Below are 16998 nucleotides of genomic sequence, written 5' to 3'. Positions count from 1 at the left end.
GAGATGCATACCCAGTTCCTCATATCCAGTCACTTTTGTTTGCAGTTCCTAGTGTGGATTCAGTTTCCCAGACTGGATCATAACTGAAACAGAGACTTAAGGTATTTGGAAGCCGGATAATGGGCCTTTGTTTTGTGCTGACCATCTCTAGAAAGGGGATGAGGTATAATTGAGGGGTTATTCAACCAGGTAGAGGGGACTCAAGAGAGGTTGACACTGGCTAGGCCTGATTTTGAACAGAAGTGTGTTTGAATTCATTATCACACTTTCTCCTAGGGAACAGGTAATTCAGAAGCCAAAAGCGGTGGGACCAGGACCTCAACAGCAAAGGACCACACTCCTCCAAGACCAGAGGAGATGGGGATGGAAAGTAGGAGACCTTGAGCAAGGAGACTCCTGGATTCCTAACCCTTAGTCTCCCTGTAGTGGACTGGGTTTCTTCTGTCATGAGACCGAGTTCCTGTATTGTGAACACTTTGTATTCCCACTCTTAAGCCTAGAGTAAAATGACAGGACTACCCAGGTCTGGGAAAGTCCCTTAGTCTCTCCTTTTTGAGAAACCTGTGATCTGTCATCACCTCTCTTTCCTTGTGGTTGATCTCATGGGCTTAGCTCAGCACTTACTGCTCAGGGAACCTAGACAAGCCATACATATTTGAGATTTCTTCATCAGAACCTCCTGAGATGTCCTGGAAGGAGGAAGTGGATTTCTTTCACTTTGAACACGGGTCAAGCCCCACCCAAGAAACTACAACCTCCCTCTGCTCATCTGGATAAATGACCCAGGCTCTGTCAGAGCCCATTATTGCCCTCAGAAGCTGATGGAGCTGTGATTTGGTCCTGTGGATTTCAATAGAGACCCTTACTTGCCAGGTAAACTGCATAGCTGCCAAATCCCTCTGACTCTGGAGCTTTCTGTGCTCTAGGGATGAAAAAAAGGGTAAGGGTCATGCTGGATAACTGTGGGCTTTTTCCTTGTGGGCCTTGTTATACCTCATGGTGGAGTGGCTGGGATTTGGAAGAACTTCCCTGGCATGGACATTTGCTTTTCTCTGGAAAGCAACAGAATGAAGGAGAGGTTCCTCTGGCAGGAGGAAACACTGGCACCAGGAGCTTGGCATTTTTAAGATCAAATATCATGCCTGGCATGAGGACTCCGAGGGAGATAACCTTGTTGGCCAGATCTCTGGGTAGAGAATAATTCTGCTTGTTCTAGCATGCCTCAGACTTCTGTGAAAATTTATCCGGGATGATGGCTTGAATTTTCTGAGTAAAGGTTTGTGTCAGGTCAGGCATGTTAGATCCCTATCTACAATAAGAAGTGAAGGAACTAGTGTCCGAAGATGACCTTAGAAATATCCTATGAGGCTCATCTCTTCTGTCTTTGTTTCCTCAGGTGCTGAGACAAACCAACTATGAAAAACCCTAATGACATTATGTGTTCAGGTAATGTTGGGGTAGGGCTCTGGTGGCCTGAGTCACTTACAGTCATAGCTGTGTCCTCTGAATACCTTAGCATTTTCTGTCCCTCCATCTGCAGGTACCCTTAGTGCCTGGTACTGTCCACCTGCCACAGGGCCATGGGCTTTCAGAGGGTGGGAACCATTGCCCATTCACTGTTCTAGCTCTATTTCCCAGAATCATTCCAACTACTGAGCAGGTCCAAAAAAGAATAGCTTGGCTTTGACACATGTGTGCTGTGGTCACATGTTTTGTTATCCTTTGTCTTGATGGTTTTCTCTGACGCCATTTACAGACCTTAGTCGCCTTTGCGATCCTCAGCAGAGCCAATAGCTTTACTGGAAAGAAACTTTGGGCTGATGAGTTTTGGGGCATAAACCTCTGGTCTTCCACTTTGAAGGGCCAAGATTAGATGATGTTTCTCCTGAGTGAGGCAACTTTGGCCTTCATGTTTCTTCATTTTTGTCTCCATTCAAGTATCATCAAGAGATGCTCCACTTCTTGGGAAAGTCTCTGATTTGGATCAGCAGGTGTGGATCCTTCAGGGTCAGTCCCTAGTGTCAGTTCCACGGAGTAATGATGTTGCATCAGGTGAGGGCTCATGCTGTGGGTATTCCACATCTCACACTGGTGGTGGCCTTTTATTAAAGCCTGAGTACTTATGCTTGATTGCACTTCATTGAATGAGTAAAGCTAACAGTAATTATATTCCAGGATAGCTAAAAGAGCAGTTTTTAAATACTCTGACATCAAAAAAATGATAAATGTATGAGGCAATGGGTGTGATTAGTACCCTAATTCAATCATTATTATATTGTATACAAATATATCAAATCATCACATTGTAGCCTATAAGTGTATACAATTACAATATGTCCGAAAACCCTAGATTTAAATGGAATGTCGATGAAAGGGATAGAATTTCCCAGCTGACTTGGAAGAGAAGTCACTGAGAGGTTAGTCTCAGACTAAAGTAAATAATCAAATAGTGTAGAGGAGCCTCCTAAGAATTAGAGAAGTAACATTCTGATCTTAATCAGCTGATCCAGCCAGTGGTAGGGGATTAGCTTGTTCTATTTGGCCTCAAGATACCATAAAAAGACAAAATGGGTGAGTAACACAGGAATATTTCACAATCAGAGTACAAGAACTTGATAATGGGTAGAGCTCTCCAAATACAAAGAGATGCATCTGGGAGTAGGAGCTTCTCAATTCCAGATGTTCAAGCACAGGTGTGAGAATATCAAAGGCAGATCCTGTCACTTGCTAAACTTTCTTTAGCACATTTACTAGAGAGCAATTTTCCATAAGGGAAAGATAGATGAGTGCATGCATGGATATGGGTGTGGGTCTGGGACAGCAAGAAGCGTACTCTTCTCCATCTTCCAGTCCCACCTGGAAGATCCTACTTTGGAAAATCAGTTAGAACTAGAAGTACTATTCCATTTTCCTGACTCACACAGAAAACTGGCATGCTCTTCTGCTTTTATTTCTATAGTCACCATCACTGTTCTGACATGCAAGTATCCAGAGTCCCTTGAGAAAGGCAAAGGAACTCCCATTTATCTAGGAATCCAAAATCCAGATATGTGTCTGTGCTGTGAGGACATAGAAGGACAACCCACACTGCTGCTGAAGGTCAGTGATGAAGCAAAATAATAATTTCAAATCCAATTTTTCTATGCAAAATTTTGTTTGGTAGAAGATTTAGTGTTATAATTGAAAAAGAAATATTATCAGTTTCCTAAGTATATTGATTCCTAGGTCCTTTTGAGTAATACGCATCTAAGAGACTTTAATTTATTCTCCCCTTTACTAGTTAAAAGTTTCTCATCTTCCTTATAATTTGAGATGTTTTCAGTCATTGTTTATTCAGGTATGTTCTCTACATAATTCTGCCACATCTTTCCTTGTGGAATTCCTATTCGTCAGTCACTAGAACTCTTAAATCTCACTTGACTATCTTTCTCATCTAATCTGCCATACTTTTTATCCTTCCATGTTTTATTTTTTGTTTGCATTGCATTCTAGAAGAATTTCTTCGTTCAATCTGCTACTTCATGATTACATTTTCAATTTTGTCTCAAATTGTCCTACAGTATCTTTTTATAAGTCAGTTTTTACTTTAATTTCCTGAGCTCTCTGGTTGATTTTATTTAGGCACATATGTATATATAAAGCCCTATATGCGTATACTTGTGTACATACATATGTTTGTTCTATTCATTAACCTAACTTTACATCACTCAATTTAACTCAGTCTAACTCGGTTCATCAAATGTGTGCATGGTAATTGGCCTCTAGCACCAGGCATGCTCTTGAGATACATCCTGGCATATACAGCAAAGAGCCCTAACCTCATAGGGCTGGTGGGAGGAGGAAAACAGCAGACAATGTATATATTAAACACATTAGTTGGTAAATCTGTGATGTGTAAAGGGGGTATGTCTCTTTGAAAGGAACAGACAGAACAAGATAAAGAGACTGCAGAACCAGAAGCAGGTTGTAGTACAGTAGCACAGTCAGCATTACTGTGGTAGTAAAATCATGACAGCAAAGGAGGCAGGAAAATTAGTCCTCAGGGCATCCAGTGAGCGCAAGACCCATGGTGAGGAAAGACACTTATGTGTGAGTCAAATGAGGAGGGAGGAATGCAGAGATAAAATACCAGACCAGGAAGGGTATGTTGATTTTGTAAGGACTTGGCCTTGTGATCTCAAAGAAATGAATTGAACTTTGGAATGGACTTTGGTCTAAAAAAGGATTTCACGACTTCCAGTTGATCATAGGGTCTGGGGGAAAGTGTAAAATTACTTTCAGAGTGAGCTTTAGTGTGCCTCTAAGAGCCAGGTGATAGCAGTGGAGATAGAGAGAGGCAGGTCTGATTTTGGAAATATTTTAAGTGCAGGCAACAGGATTTGTTGGCAGAGTGAATGTGACCAGTAGGTTGAGCACTGAGAACCACGTGTTCTGTTAAGTCAGTTTTTGCTGTGCTTTTGTCCTCAGGACTGAGACTAGCCCATTGCACTTGGCAACATGTGGGTTATTGAGGACCTTGATGCGGACAGGAGGACAGTGTCAGTACAGTCACGAGGTTGAACATCTGGAGTGAGTTTGAGGAGAGTAATCACTAGCAAGAAATCAGACAGCAAATACAGGCAGCAATTGTGAAGAGTTTGCCCCGGTGGGGAACTGGCAGTGGTACCATGCAATGTGCCACATAACAAAGTTTTAGCCCTGATGAACCATATGTAGGATCGTGGTCTTCTAAGATTCTATCATCAAGTGACATCCTAGCTGTCTTAGTGTGTATAACCACACTCTACATTTGTTTTACCGCACTCTGCAATGTTGACATAGTAATAAAATTGCCTAACAATACTTTTATCATAATGTGTCCCTGGCATTAAATGACACACGACTATGTTTTTAAAAGGACTGAAATGAAAGCAAATATGCTGATGGGAATGACTGAGAAGAGAAACAAAACTGATGAAAAATAAAAGGCCAGGAAGAATGGCTAAAGGAATGCCCTTAAGTGAGTGGCTGTACATGGGATCCACCACTCAGTCCACCTCAGGGAAAGAGGCACCAGTGTAGGGTGGTTTGTGGAAGTTTCCTTTCATGTGTTCACTTTCTCAATGAGGAGGGAGTAGAAATAAAGCTGGCAGAAGAGGTAGGGAGCTTGAAATGAGAAGGCATTTGTTAAACAGCCGGCAAATCTCTCTTGAGCAGACTGTCAGGGGCTCTTCTGTATGCTGAGAAATACAGTTATGTGTAAACCTACTACATTTAGAGAGTGATGGTAAAATCTGATAATAATTATGTGGTTGAGAGATAAGTATGCTAAGTTTAGATAGTGTTGCCAAATAATGCAGAAAATAACCCAGGATTGATGCAGTGACACCTGAGAGGCTGGATGTGAAATGTCTAGTGAGGATGTGCAGTGGAGTCTCTCCAAGGAAGAGACGTCTGAGATGAGTCCCTGAGTCACAGTGCAGAGCCAGCTCGGGCAAGGCTGGAACTGGTGTGTCGAGGTAGACCAAGTACCAGGACCCTGGGCAGGAGCATGTTGGTGTCTTAGGGGGAGCAGAAGACAGATGTGGCAGGAGCAGAATCACTAAGAGTAAGAGTGTGAGATAAGCAAGAGCTGGGTGGTATAGACCCTGAAGTCTTTGTTAGAGAGTTTGGATTTTATAGTAATTTTAACAGAATCCTATGGGAGAAGAATCTTTCACTCAGGGTGGAATGGGGTAAAATATATAGACCATTCCTGTATCACTTATACATATGTGATTTACTTAGAAAAATTATTTTACCTAAATATAAAATATATGCATAAATGATCATACATACACACATAATTATATACATATGGAATTTTTATTGTTTTATTTACTTTGCACCTTTGGGTGCAAATCTTTTGCTTTGCTAGACACCTTTATGTCTACTTCAAGAAGTTTCTCATATGTCCTGCAATTGTTTAGAATCACATGCCCCCAACCTTGTTGTGCTTCGCTGGAGTAGTTTCCCTTACACCATGATGGCTCTCACTGTCCCTGCTTTGGTAAGGGAAGTCCTTGGCTTGCTTATGCAAATTTATTATCTTAGTCTTTAGGGATCCTTTCAGTCCACTGGGTGAGAGGTGAACCAACTCATTGTCTAGACGTGGCTTTTTGGTCATTAACCTGTCCTCTCATCCTTTTGATGACATCTCGCCCCTTGTCTCCCTTCTGTGATAAATCCTTTGGATTTGACAGTGGACTTGGGAAGACGAGATTATTTGATTGCTCCATTGCTCCTTTGAAATACATTTTTTAATCCAGCTAACAAGAATAAATTTTTCCTGACCTTTGGAATGTCCATTAGATATCTGCAAATAACTTGAACATCTAGAAAAGCTTCCATTTCTCCCATGAGTATTCTTTCTCACGTTTCAGGAGCAGAGGATTTTGGATCTGTACAACCAGCCTGAGCCTGTGAAGCCCTTCCTTTTCTACCACTCCCGCACAGGGACAACCTCCACCTTTGAGTCTGTGGCCTTTCCTGACTGGTTCATCGCCTCTTCCACGAAAGACAATCCTATCTTCCTCACTGCAGACCTGGGAAAATCATACAACACAAACTTCAATTTACGTATGGAAGCTTGAATTCAGACTGGAGATGGTAGTTTGATTCTTAAAATTCAAAGTCCCAACTGTGTTTTCATCAATATGAACTCAGGGCTATTTTTGTACCAGGGCTGAAAGAAGACAGCAACTGCTATCATCATTTCATGTTCTAGGTGAAGAAGCAAGGGGTTTGTGTCCATGAAAAGCCAGAAAGTGAAAACAGAACAGGGATGTGGTGGTGTGTGGTTCTCCTCTCTAGCAGAAGTTTGCAGCCCACCGGATATTATGCATGAGAAATGTTGCACTGTGCTATGGTGAATGAAGCCGCAGGAGGCCATGTGAATAGTGACACCCTAATTTTCAGGTCATTTGTTTTGTGCATATATGAATCTTATAAACTCATTATACCAAATATTCTTGCGTTTGTGTCGTGTGGAATCCAGGCTGACGTTCACTGCAAACATGGTTTCTTTGGACCTTTAGAAGGTGGACACCACATGGGGCTGGTTGTACGAGGGTAGGGACTTGTTGATTCTGGGAGGAACTACCAGTTTTAGAATGACTAAATCTCCTATAAGTGGAATGTGTGCTTCTGTAAGCCAGACTTTAAGACATTTCCTGTTAACCGTCCGATGACTGGGTATGGTGCTGGACAGACTGCTTTTCCCACCTCACCCTCAGAGATCAAAGAACGAGGATTATAATTAAGACTATATGGCAATAAAATATTAAGTTTTGTTGCTTAGACTTTTAAAAGAAGTAGTAATGTTCTTGACAAAACAGTGCATGTGTATGTTCAAAAGAAATCTTTCCTGTCCTCATCCTATTTCTTTCCATGAAGTGGCTTCTCGGTTTTGGCTTTTTTTCCCTCATGTTTTCCTCCATATATCTCTAGGTATGAGGTTTTGTTTTCATTTCACATATTACCAATTGTAGGCATTATTTTTTCTACCAAATAGATGTTGTTTATATCTCCATTGAACAAAAGTTATGTTGTTCTTTGTCTCTTTTCTGAAAATTAATAGTAAGTTCTGAGTTAAGCAAAGTGGTTCTTTTTTATTTTGTATTTTATTTTAAGGGGTATAAAACAAAACAAAATAAAACAGAATAAAGCCAATCAAAATAAAACAGTGAAAATGACACAGGACTTCAAAACAGGATACTAGGAAATCAACAATTGCTATAATAAGGCCTGTTGTTACCTTCAAAATTGCTGCCCATACCATCAGACATAATAAAACCAGACAAAACAGAACAGAACAGAATCAAAACAAAACATTGAATAAAGCAAAAACATAAAATTGAGCAAAATAAAACAGAACAATATTGGATTTCAAGAACAAGACAGAAGAAAATCCTCCATATTTGCTATATTGTATATTGTATAATATTTGCTGTATTGTATATTGTATAATGATTTGCATCTATTTGATGCCCACACTATTGGTTTTTGGCCTGAAAACTCAATCAAACAATTCAAGCATTGAGTTTGTTTTTGTGCCTCAGTTGCTATCAACTCAGTCTGTGTTCCTCAGAATTGGCTGTTTGCTTACAGAGTGGGTGTGTGGGGTGCGCAGCTCTTCTTGTCTCCCAGCTCACATGAAGGGCAAATTGGCTTCCTGTTTTTTCTCCCTCTTGGCTCACGACTGCAGCAGAGTGGTTCTTACAGACAGTGGATTACCCTTAGGAAACTGTCTGGTAAATGATACTCTAGGATGATCTTTAGCTTTCTTTTCAGGATTTGAATAATTTTAATTAATGGCATCAGGTTTCTCAGCCCTTTTGTTTTATATGAGAAGGAACAGGTACATTGAATGGACAAGATTTTCTGAGGGTGACACTAACATTTAGTAGTAGAATTGGAAATAATCACACTTCTGATTTTTGTGCTTTAGATTTCTGACTGTTGGATATTATAAACACTATGTGAGAAAGTGTTTGTCTTGAGCAGCACAGCCTAGCAAGTCACAGCCATTTCACTTCCATTATTAGGACTGTCCTTGTCTTGTGGGATGTCAGCCAATGATCCACTCAGGGTGGAATACCTCTGACCACCAACCATCATTATGTAATGACATAAGTATTGAAACATATTTATTGCATATAGTCATTCTCAGATTTGAAATACTGAAATAGCCTGGTGTGTGCACTAAATCCAAGGGGCTCCACACTTAGTAAATTAAATCACCCTCTCTTAGAAATTTCAATTTATTTTGTTTTGGGTGGGACTTAATAATCAATATTTTGCCAACAATCCTAGAGAATACTGATCGATGAACCAAGCATGGGAATTAAAAAATTCAGGTTAATCACATTTGGGGGTAAACTGCATGTTTCTAGAGAAATAAGGGCATGTTATTCTTGCATAGTTTGTTAATACTTACATTGCAATTTCTCTGTTGAGTGATTGGTTCCAGTGAATTGAACAAAATGATTCAAGTCTTCTAGAATACTATAAAAAGTATTCAAGTCTTCAAATATAATTTCATATCACAAAGTTAGAAAGAATTCAAGTTTCCATCCATCAGTGAACAGATAAATAAGTTGTGCGCTTTTGATACTATTAATAAAAAGAAATTAACTGTTGATAGAGATTAAACAAGATGAACTTTAAAAGTATTATTTAGGAAGTGTAATTCAAAGGATACATATCATATGAGTTCATTTATAAGAAGTTTAACAATAAGAAAATTAATGTTTGATTATAGGAATCAGAATACTGGTTGCTTTGGCAAGGAATGAACAAACTGTCTTAAAAGCTGCCATAGAGCTAAAACTAGTGGCATTCAAATGATCAAAAACCCACAATGGCTTTCCACTCTATAAAGCAACATAAGTCAGCCAGAAATCATTGAAATCGGCCTACCTGTGGGACCCTGTTTCCAGCCTGGCAGAGCTTTCTTTCTCATCCGGGGGCTGTGCCACAGATTCCTACCGGGAACAGTGAGGTGAGCTTAGCTGCAGGAGCCCGTTTCCAGCCTGGCGGACCTCTCTCTCTCTCGTCTGGGGGCTATGCCTGGAGTCCGGAACATAAGAGACAAATTCCAACACACCAAGGGGAAGCTTGGAATAACACTTGAAGATCAAAAACATAGGAAAATGACAAAATGAAAGGCCAAAATGCAATCTCAAACATCCACCCATCCCAAGAAAGCTTAGGAACCATACACATAGAAGAAAATACATGCCACATACCTAAAATAATAGTAACCAAAATAAAGAAGCAACTCTGGGAAGCCTTAAAGGAATTCAAACTAGAAATAATCTCCCAGGTAAAAGAAGAAATGATAAAAGAAATGAAGGAGATGCTGAACATATCTAAAGAAGACACAGTTAAAAAACTGGAGGAACTAAACAAAAAGATAGAATCCCTGGATAAACAATATAAGAAACAAACAGAATATATAAAGCAGATGCAAAGAGATATACAGGAAATCAAAAATTCCATTGAAAGTTGTAAAAACCGCCTCAATGAAAGTGAAGATAGAATTTCAGACCTCAAAGACAAGATTGCAGCCAGTGAACAGGAAAGGAAATATCTTCTAAAAATAATAATAAATCAGGAAATAACAATTCAACACCTGCAAGTTGATGCAAAGACAAACAACATAAGGTTGATAGGGATAAATGAAAAAGAAGGGGACAACATAAAGGATGTCAAGAGGATATTTTGAGAAGTAATAACTGAAAAATTCACAAACATGAGATTGGAAACTGATATCAAGATGAATGAAACATATAGAACTCCAAATAGCCATAACCAAAATAAAACTACACCCACACATATAATAATAGCCATCCCAGAAGTTGAACAAAAGAATAGAATATTAAAAGCTGTCAGAGAGAAAAGACAGATCACCTATAAAGGAAAACCTATCAGAATCACAGAACACTTCTCAGCACAAACAATAAAGCCAAGAAGAGCATGAAGTGAAGTAGTTCAGATCCTGAAGGTAAATGATTTCTAGCCTAGACTGATGTACTCTGCAAAACTGTCATTCAAAATCAATGGAGAAATAAGATACTTCCATGAAAAAGAACAGCTAAAGAACTTCACGATCACCAAGCCAACCCTACAAAGAATACTGAAAGACAGCCTAGATACATTTAAGAAAAAGCCACTAAACAAAGCAGACAAACAGAACAGAAAGATAAAGAAGCAACAGGAGAAAGATAACATGTCACCAATAAAGCAATATATAACAATTACAACCATTAATGTAAATTGTCTCAATGCACCAATTAAAAGAAACAGACTGGCAGAATGGATCAAAAAACAAAATCCAACCATAGGCTGTCTACAAGAAACCCATCTAACCCAAAAGGATACTCACAGACTAAAAGTCAAAGGATGGAAAACAAGACTTCATGCAACAGGAACCCAAAAAAGCGGGAGTAGCTATTCTGTTTGCAGACCATGTGAACTTCAAATCAATAATGATCAAAAGGGTTAAAGAAGGTCACTACATACTGGTTAGGGGAAAACTTCAAGAGGAAGAGATAACTATCTTAAATACATATGCACCAAATTCCAGAGCACCCAGTTATATAAAACAAGTATTACCAGAAATGAAAAACCAAATTAGCAGCAACACAATTATAACAGGAGATTTTAACACACCATTGACACCAATGGACAGATCAACCAGACAGAAAATCAGCAAAGAAATAAAAGAACTGAATCACACCTGTGAACAAATGGACTTGATAGACATATACAGAGTATTCCACACAACAACAACAGAATACACATTCTTCTCAGTAGTACATGGATCATTCTCTAAAATAGACCATATATTAACTCACAGAACATATTTAAATAAATGCAAAAGGGTTGAAATAATCCTTGGCATGCTATCGGATCATAGTGCTATGAAATTAGAAATTAATGATAAAAGATACTGCAAAAATCCCACAAACAGAAATGAAATTAGAAATTAATGATAAAAGATACTGCAAAAATCCTACAAACACATGGAAACCGAGTAACACATTCTTGAGTAATCAGTGGGTCACAGAGGATATTAAAGAAGAAATTAAGCAATACCTACAAACGAATGTAAACACAAATACAATTTACCAGAATCTGTGGGATGCAATGAAAGCTGTCCTCAGAGGAAAATTTATTGCACTGAATTCCCACATCAGGAAAACAGAATGAATACAAATAAACAACTTGATATTACACCTCGAACATCTAGAAAAAGAAGAGCAAGTTAAGCCCATTTAATATTTAAAGTAAAATATTTAATTTTTAATAAAATACTGGAAATACTAGCTAGAGAAATTAGACAAGAGAGAGAAATAAAAGGCATAAAGATAGGAAAAGAAGAAGTTAAATTATCATTATTTGCAGATGACATGATACTCTACATAGAAGACCCCCAAAACTCCATTGAAACACTCCTAGATATAATAAGTAAAATCAGCAATGTGGCTGGATACAAAATCAATCCTTAAAAATCAATAGCATTCCTATACACTAACAACAAAATCACAGAGAGAAATAAGAGAAGCCACACCCTTCACACTAGCAACCAAAAAAAAGAAATATTTAGGAATTACTCTCACGAAAGAAGTGAAAGACCTATACAGGGAAAATTAGAATACACTTAAAAATGAAATTAAAGAAGATCTCAGAAAATGGAAAGACATGCCTTGCTTATGGATAGGAAGAATAAACATTATGAAAATGGCCATTCTCCCAAAACTGTTATACAGATTCAATGCAATCCTAATAAAAATACCATCAACATACCTCATAGATCTCGAGAAATCACTCCTAAAATTCATCTGAGTGAGAAGATACATAGAATAGCAAGGACAGCTCTAAGCAGCAAAGGCAAGGCAGGAGGCATCACAATCCCTGCCTTGAAGTTATAGTACAAAGCAACTGTAGTAAAATCAACATGGTACTGGAACCAAAACAAAGCCGATGAGCAGTGGAACAGATTAGAAGATACAACAACTACAAACACACTCAACTACCTTATCTTTGACAAAGGGGCCAAATGTGTTCACTGGAAGAATGACAGTCTCTTTAATAAATGGTGTGGGAAAACTGGCTCTCCATATGCCAAAAACTAAAACGAGACCCATGCCTATCACCATGTACTAAAATAAAATCTAAATGGATCAAAGATCTAAATATTAAAACAGAAACTCTAAATCTATTGGAAGACAAATTGGGTAAAAACCTTGAAGACATGGGAGTAGGTAGAGAATTCATGAACAGGACTCAAACCGCACGGGAAATACTTCCCAGAATCAATAACTGAGACCACTTCTTATTAAAAAGTTTCTGCACGTCAAAAGAAATCTCCAGCAAAGTGAAAAGAAAACCAACAAACAGGGAAAAAATCTTATGAACTGCCCCTCAGACAAAGGACTTCTGTCTAAAACATAAAGAATTAAAAAAAAATCAGACCCCCAAAATTCAAAGACCCAATCCAAAAATAGGCATCTGAGATGAATATACAATTCTCAGATGAAGAAATACAAATGGCAAATAAATACATGAAAAAATGTTCATCATCATTAGTCATTAGAGAAATGCAAATTAAAACCACACTGAGATATCATCTCACTCCTGAAAGAATGGCCAGGATCAAGAAAACCACCAACAACGAATGCTGGAGAGGCTGTGGGGGGAAAGGAACTCTCTTGCACTGTTGGTGGGAGTGTAGACTGGTGCAACCACTGTGGAGGACAGTCTGGAGATTTCTCACAAAGCTGGGATTGGAAGCCCCATTTGACCCAGCTATTCCACTTCTAGGCATATTCCCAGAAGAACTGAAAGCATCATACCACAGTGATATAGGTGCACCCATGTTTATAGCAGCGCAATTTGTAATAGCCAGATCTTGGAAACAACCTAAGTGTCCATCAACTGAGGAATGGATAAAAAAGTTGTGGTATTTTTATACAATGGAGAACTACTCAGCTATAAAGAATGATCACATTGAGATATTTATAAATAAATGGATGCAGCTTGAGACCATACTCGTGAGATAAATCAAACTCACATGTATAAATACCAAATAGTTTCCCAGTGTAAAAAATGATAATACATAAAAGCATGTGGTAATCATGATTCCCAATCATATTGGTATGATTCCCAATCATATTGGATTCCCATATAATGTTTTCACTCATTAATTGGAATGGTTTTAATCTGGGTTGTTAGATTTTATTGTCTTTATTGATAGTACGAATAGCAATTTTGAAGGAAACAAGACACCATAATAGCTAGTGCCGATTTAATACCATCTTGTCTTGAAGTTCCATCAAGCTGTTGTTTGTCAGTTTTCATGGGTTTTAACATGATGTATCTTATTATACTTTACTATATGTGATAGTATAAATAAAATTTTTATAGGCAAAGTGATAATATAGAAACCGTTGTTCGTTTTCTGTTAGCTGGTTCTAAATACTGTGTAATTCTTACAGTCTCTTGAATGGCTTCACACTCTCTTGATATGTTTGATGCTATAGTATACGAAGTTATACTCAAATACTTCAAGTAAAGAGACACTATGGTGACTACTATTATGTCAGGTTATCTGATGTTGAAACACAATGGTGCTTAAATTGTTCGGTTCTGACCTGTGTTGTTCTGTTACTATGTCCTCTTTTATCTCAGTCTCCCACTTTTTAAAATTAATTTTTTTTCTTATTTTTTAATTAAGGGAAAACTAAATTTAAAAATAGTGGGATATATTACAGTAACATTTTTGTTTTCCTATTAACCTGATTTGAACCTCAGTATCTCTCTCCCCATCTTGTTCTGTCTGATTTCACTATATTCTGTTTTGTTTGATAGTATCAACTTTGAGGGTATAGGCAATAAGATTTACTATGATGCCTATTATGGCCTGACTATTATCTTCTTTTGAAGTCCTGTAAGGTCTCCAGTGTAGGTTTTATTGGTCTTGTTCTGTACTGTTTTGTTCAATTCTATTATACCTGATGATATAGGCAACTCTTTTCAAGATAGCAAGAGGCATAATGGTAATCATTTTTGATCACCTGGCATTCTATTTTTGCACCATATACTATGTCCATCCTTCTGTTCTAACTGACTGTTTTGTTTTGTCACATTTGGTCTTACTCTGTTCAAAAAAAAGTAATAAGAACTGTGAGAGTAATAAAACCCAAAAAGTGTAATTGTTAATGTAAAAAAGAAAGGAAAAGGAAGTGGTCTAAAGAATATAACTCCATGCATATTTAAGTGTATAGGATAGAAAACCATATTACTGAGTTTTCGTTGGATCATTGAACAGAACTGTCTGCAATCTCACTGTATGAATGTACACTTTGTATGCTTTAACTTTGTAATTTGGACAACTGTTTCTAAGATGACAATATGTAATCTATTAACTAGTAATTTCTTACTGTATATTTTTTTCTAGAAATTCTGTACTACTTGTACCCTTTTACTGCTGTGGGGTTTTTTTCTCTTTTTTCTTTTTAAATAATAAAAAAAGAAATCATTGAAATAATGCTTTCTGCTTTATGAATGAAAAGGATTCCCACTGTGGAATTCCAAGCAATCTCTTAATTGTGAGTAGAATAAACCATGTTCCAAGAAGGAGGATTTATTTATTTATTTACTTGAAAAGTGACTAGAATGTGCTGGGCTCAAACAAGAGATTAAGCTAAGAAGACAAAAATGTGGATTCCTTAAAGCATGCAATCTTCACCAGTGAAAAGCAATATGAACCTGAAGGGTGGTGATAGAGGGAAATCCTAGGAGACAGCCAGGCAGAGTGAAGACGGTGGAGGCCCAGAGGGACAAACAAGTCTAGAAGACATCATGCCTTATGTGTTCCAATTGGGAAGAGAGTCTGACAGCAGGAGAAATTCAGGGGATAGTAAATTCCATAGAATAAAAAAAGAGGAAAAATAAACCAAAGGTATGGAGGACCACGGGGATGGTTCCCTCTGAAAGAAGACAATTTGCTCCATTGTGATTCATCTTTGCCCTACTTCTGAGTATACTGAGTATACTTCTGAGTATGATGTGTACAGAGCTGGCCAGGAACATGCTCTACCTCCTCAACTGACTTTAAGCAAGACAAATAGGTATAGTGGAGGCACTGATGTGTAGCCTTTGAAGCTAGGTGATAGGTCAGTGATGCTCCAACTATAGCTTCCTAATACTAAGTGTGAGCTAGGCCAAGAGACACCACTCTGGTGGCTGGATTGAGCCTCAAGAAAAAGACAGTGAGGTCCTATGGCATTAAAACATAGACATCAGAGCTGAAGCAGCCAACCCAAAACACAAGATACTTCCTCAAACTGTGTTATAAGATTTCCCCAAACTTAAAGACTACCTGTTACCAGGATATAATACTCCTTATGCGTAGGCTCTCTGCATGTCTCTGAGGTGCCACTGTGTATCCTACCTAGTCCAGCTCACAGTATTCACATAATTCCCATCGTTCTCACAGTCACTCAACGCCAAGCCACTCCTCTCTTGATGAGTTAACAAAGCTTAGGTTCAGCCCTGGGTTGTGGCCTTTGTTCTGGTTGGCCTTTGTCTGACTGGACTTGGGACCCACTGGGTTCCCCATGACTGCACATATGTCTTTGTCACCATATTCTCACTGTGAGTTGCTCTATAAGTGATAGATTAGAATCTACTTGCCATAATTCCAATGAATTTTGCCTGGGCTTACAACTTATAAAGTCCTCCAGACTGCAATGAGGTATGGAGGGCTCACTATAAAATAAGACAGTCCTTCATTCCAGAGAAAGCATCTAATAAATCAGGAGAAGAACTCTAAATGAAGCTTACTATGTGGCCCAGGTCAACAGTGTTTAGACTGCAATAATAATTTAAACCTGGTATGGTGAGCTATGCAAAGTTATGTAATTATTTGGGGAATATATGTGGGTGGATAGATATGTACTGATGGGGGAAGCTAGGTGAGTTACGTATGAAAGAGTTCAAACTTGATCTTTTATGAAAAGATGTCTATACATAAAGGCTAAAAATGAAAAAATCAAGAATTAGCCAGACATACATTATTCTGAGATGTGGCGGTATGAATCCAAAGCATTTGAGAATCAAATGTGGCAGGAAACAATGACTGCTGTTTTGTAACAAAAACTCAACTTACCCATTGACTTTTAAAATTATGTTCAAGCATAATTTTGATAAATCTTAGAAACCACAACAAGCACTCCCACACTTCCCTACTGGCTAGGTTATGTTCTGAAGAGGCAATATGATATTTAACTGAGCGCTTCCAGGAGGCAAATTTCACTACTCCAAGTTTCCCTCTATTATGTGGGTTAGAAATCAAATGTAGTCCCCCAGGTAAAAGGGAGATGTTCACCTGCCATCCCCCTGGTAAGGAGGGGAGGGGATGGAAACCCCACTTCTCAGAGCTACAGTGGTGAATCAACCCCAGCCCACCTC

At 38.4% G+C, this 16998-nt stretch overlaps 1 protein-coding gene across 1 annotated transcript; it reads left to right on the top strand.

Annotated features, from left to right (window-relative positions):
• The first annotated feature begins 754 nt into the window (after positions 1-754).
• LOC100735813 (interleukin-36 gamma-like) lies at positions 755-7537 on the top strand. The gene is made up of 5 exons (XM_013147300.2): positions 755-873; positions 1397-1446; positions 1939-2052; positions 2960-3099; positions 6402-7537. The coding sequence occupies exons 2-5, from the start codon at positions 1416-1418 to the stop codon at positions 6609-6611; spliced, it is 495 nt and encodes a 164-aa protein (XP_013002754.1). The 5' UTR covers positions 755-873; positions 1397-1415; the 3' UTR covers positions 6612-7537.
• Positions 7538-16998: the final 9461 nt, after the last annotated feature.

The sequence above is a fragment of the Cavia porcellus genome, unplaced genomic scaffold (assembly GCF_034190915.1).
Source record: "Cavia porcellus strain 051 isolate PalLab524CR breed Dunkin Hartley unplaced genomic scaffold, mCavPor4.1 scaffold_18, whole genome shotgun sequence".
Classification (NCBI taxonomy): domain Eukaryota; kingdom Metazoa; phylum Chordata; class Mammalia; order Rodentia; family Caviidae; genus Cavia; species Cavia porcellus.
Note: the sequence above shows the minus strand (reverse complement) of the source record. Positions and strands in the feature narration are given on the sequence as shown.